The sequence below is a fragment of the Dendrobium catenatum genome, unplaced genomic scaffold, assembly GCF_001605985.2.
Source record: "Dendrobium catenatum unplaced genomic scaffold, ASM160598v2 fragScaff_scaffold_71, whole genome shotgun sequence".
NCBI classification, from domain to species: domain Eukaryota; kingdom Viridiplantae; phylum Streptophyta; class Magnoliopsida; order Asparagales; family Orchidaceae; genus Dendrobium; species Dendrobium catenatum.
In genome coordinates this window covers 165,770-168,432 of record NW_021318533.1, presented here as the reverse complement: position 1 = coordinate 168,432, position 2,663 = coordinate 165,770, and the positions used below count along the sequence as shown (strand labels likewise).

Genomic DNA, 2,663 nt, shown 5'->3' with positions numbered 1-2,663 from the left:
ATTTGATTATTAAAAAATGAGATAGTAAAAATATAACATAGTTTGACCCGAACAACTTTCCCATCTTGTCCGATGATTGAAAATGACCTAAAGTAGCCCAAAATAGAGTTTTTCTCACTAAAACGCTTCTCTCTCTCTATAGGAGGGTGCTCAAACTAAGCATACAGCCATACAGGGTGGAATAGTGAATTTGAATATTTTATGAACAAAAATTAGCCTATCATCCAACGTTCCAAGAAACTAAATTCAAATTTCAACAAACAAACATTTAGACCCCTAAAATCCACTTTAAAGCATATGTAGATATATTTTTCATACACATATTATTCTTATATTCATGTAATAGAGTTCAAATGCAAACATTCAACAGTTTACTTGACTTCTAGTTGGGTTGGGCTAGTTTGAATAGTACTATGTCCTAGAGGTTTCACACCTACGATCCTTAAACTAAAATCATTTTACTATAGTTCCGACCACTACCTCCTAATTATGGCCCTCTAACCTTCAACGACGCTTATCTAATCTTTGCTACCTAATTACATTCCTCTTACTACCTTTACACAACTACTTTTCCTTGATAACCATCTCGTAACTATTGCTCAACTATATATCTATATTTATTTTAATTGTTTGTATTAATAGTATGCTTACGGTAAAAAATAGTAGTAATTCAATTAGTGATCCTGCTCGGTTTTGCTTCTCGTACGTCGTTGCCTGGGGTGTTTTTTTTAAGGATGATGATAAATGCTGATGTCTTCCAGCTGCCCCTTAGACGACCTCTTGGCAACTAGAGGCTATGCTTCTATGTTGAGTATTTTGAAGTTCCATTTGGTGGCCTCTTACTTTTCTATTAGTATCCGGAGTCCTCCAATAAATTCATTGCATGCTCCTTAACTTTAGTTTTTCTTCATTTATGAATCCTCGGTATTTTTTTGTTGTTGAGTATTTTTTTTAAAACAAATTTTCATACTTGTATTTTGTTACCTTCGTCAATGAATTGGCCCCCCTCAAAGGCTCAAACAAATAAATAAATCGACTGCCTCGTGTTCCGGTTGTTGTCGACTACTTCGTTTTTTGCTTTATTTCTTGTCTAGCGGACCTTTTTTTTTTTTTTTGATAAATTTTGGCGGTCTGACACAGCTCATCTTGGCCTGTTGGTTGAGAGCTTATGCTGTCAACTAAGAGATCTTGGGTTCGAGTCTTTATGTATACGTTGTGTGTGTAAATTTGTCTTAAATGACCTAAATGTCCAAAAAAAAAAAATTTTTTTTTTGCGGTCTAGTCATTTGAATTTATTATGCGCCCGTCAGCTCTCTAATTTAAAAAAAAAAAAAAAAAAAAAACGGAAAACATTTCGTCGCTTCTTCTCCCTCTCTTCTGCATCAGTCTAGGCAAAAATAGAGAACCCTAGTCGAGAATAGGGTTTGAAGGAAAACTTAAACCCCTCGATCATGAAGACCAAGAATCCACTGGGCCAGCTCAAGCTCGCGGTGCCCTGTCAAGAAAAGCCAGTAACGGATTTCTTGTAAGTATCGAGCCTTCCTTGACCAGTCTCATTGTGTGTGATCTTCACGATAGGGTTATTACGGAAGCCTGTGCATTATGTGGGAGATTAATTATGTTTATCCCTTCCCCCATTTTTATGTGATTCCTCCGTTGATTTTGGTGGGTAATGTGAAAATTTTGGCTTCGGGTTGTCAGGACGGCGAGCGGGACGTTCCAGGACGGGGATTTACTGCTCAATAAGCAAGGGTTGAGATTAATATCTGAAGACAGCAGCAGCCAGGTACGCATATCTATCGCTTAATCCGTTCCTAACTAAATTTCATTCCCAGTTTTAACCGATTTTAAGGGGGCATTTGGATGTACGCAGGAATTTGTAATCTTAGGTTTGGTTTATAATGATAGTTTAAATCCTGATGACTACTGGGTTGCCCAATTCTTAAATCTGGCCAAATCTCTACACTGCTTGACCGCAGCATGGATGATTTGAGACTTTAAAGAGAATTACATGATTTTTCTTGGATGAAAACAACCAAGTTATTAAATTCCTTAATGACTATGATAATATCCATGATGAATGAAATTAATCTTGTTGCGTGCTAGAATATACGCGGCGGTAGAGTTTGTAAATTCGCGCCCTAGCGTTATATGAGTATTCAGCACACAAGCAGAAAAGAGAAGTGAACACCAGGGTTTTTACGTGAAAAACCCAAAAAGGGAAAAAACCACGGGGCCTTGCCCAATTGTAAAGTTCAACTAGTGTTTTTGTATATTACAAATGGCTAATTCGTCCCACAAGTCGGGACAATCATAATACAATTTGTTTCTTCCAGGAAGTTTACAAAGTTCTGCAAATTCCTGGCGTTTCTCGAAAATCCGGCAGAGTTCCGGCGTCTTCATGCGGCAGGAAGAGCTCCGGCGGTGGTTGAGGAGGAGCTTCTTCCTTCTCCTCCTTCTTCTCATATTCTTATCTCTCTTCACTTGAGTCCTCTTTGTATAGAATGAGAGCACTATTTATAGTTTTTCTGGAGTGTCATAGCCCGTAAATAGGCGTGAGATCAGGGGCGAATTGGGAGTGGTTTGAATGGATGGCCGATATCGAATCCTTTGATCATGCACCGTTCGTTGGACATTTGGAGGCCTTAATGATGTCGGAATTC

The 2,663-nt window shown here is 38.2% G+C and overlaps 1 protein-coding gene across 1 annotated transcript in view; it reads left to right on the top strand.

Moving 5' to 3' along the window:
• The first annotated feature begins 1,327 nt into the window (after positions 1-1,327).
• The window catches only part of LOC110097283 (mitogen-activated protein kinase kinase 6), a 13,468-nt gene continuing 12,132 nt past the window's right edge, over positions 1,328-2,663 (top strand). Inside the window, exons 1-2 of the mRNA XM_020823564.2 lie at positions 1,328-1,525; positions 1,702-1,786. Of these exons, the coding sequence (XP_020679223.1) occupies positions 1,452-1,525; positions 1,702-1,786 (159 nt within the window). The 5' untranslated portion in view covers positions 1,328-1,451. The remainder of the gene's footprint in view (positions 1,526-1,701; positions 1,787-2,663) is intronic.